Consider the following 788-nt stretch of genomic DNA (forward strand, 5'->3'; position numbering starts at 1 on the left):
CTCTTATATGGCTGGAGAGGCAAGGCAACCTGGAGGTGTTTAAGTGAACTCAGGGAGGTAGGTGGTAAGGCTGGTTCTTAGTTTGCCTTCTTGCTCCAATTATTCCCATCCTGCCTAGAAGTTTTTGAGGTCAGAGGGAAAGCCCCCAAAGAACAAGAACATAAAGTCCTTAACTAAACACCATATTTAGGGGCTGATGGGCCCTATTTCTAGCCAAAATGGACCCAAGGCCATTTCTGCTTCACAGACTAACTCTCCCAGGCTGCCTCTGCCCTCCGGGAACAGGAGAAGAGAGGATGGGAAATGGTCCTCAGGCCAGCCCACACTTACTGAGGTGGGATGAGTGGCTGAGTGTTCGTGTCCACCCTGGGATCAGGATTAAGAATGGAGGAGAGGGAGAGGGGGTTGGGGTGCTTAAGAGAATCTTCCAATCACCAAGTGCCCACGGATGGGGAAACTGAGGTTCAGAAAGGGGAAGTCACGGGCCCAAGGTCACGCTTGGAGCTGAAGGCGGAGGTAAGATGTGGACGGAGGTGAGATCGCTTTCAAGAGGCCGCGCGGCTAGCGATGGCAAAGAGAGGTGATGGGCAGCTGGCGCCACTTGGCGGGCTGGGCGCGCGGGGCTCACCTGGTAGTTGTCCAGCTGCTCCTCGGTGAAGATGGTCTGCTTGTTCCCCATGGCGTCCGCGGCGCCGTGGCTGGCCAGCCCGAGTGCCGCCTCCCATCAGCGGAGGCCGGAGCCCCGCGCCCGCGGCCCTCGCCAGCCCAGCGGCGGGAGCATCGGACAG

At 58.4% G+C, this 788-nt stretch overlaps 1 protein-coding gene across 2 annotated transcripts in view; it reads right to left on the bottom strand.

The window, feature by feature from the left end:
• CIB2 (calcium and integrin binding family member 2) overlaps positions 1–771 on the bottom strand; it is a 19,623-nt gene extending 18,852 nt beyond the window's left edge. Inside the window, exon 1 of one of the 2 annotated variants that reach the window (XM_006888258.1) lies at positions 629–771. In XM_006888258.1, coding sequence (XP_006888320.1) covers positions 629–679 — 51 coding nt within the window. In that variant the 5' untranslated portion in view covers positions 680–771. The remainder of the gene's footprint in view (positions 1–628) is intronic. The other variant, XM_006888259.1, reaches the window with a different exon arrangement.
• Positions 772–788: the final 17 nt, after the last annotated feature.

This window comes from Elephantulus edwardii, unplaced genomic scaffold (genome assembly GCF_000299155.1).
Source record: "Elephantulus edwardii isolate Elephantulus edwardi_28Jun2011 unplaced genomic scaffold, EleEdw1.0 scaffold00066, whole genome shotgun sequence".
Taxonomy (NCBI): domain Eukaryota; kingdom Metazoa; phylum Chordata; class Mammalia; order Macroscelidea; family Macroscelididae; genus Elephantulus; species Elephantulus edwardii.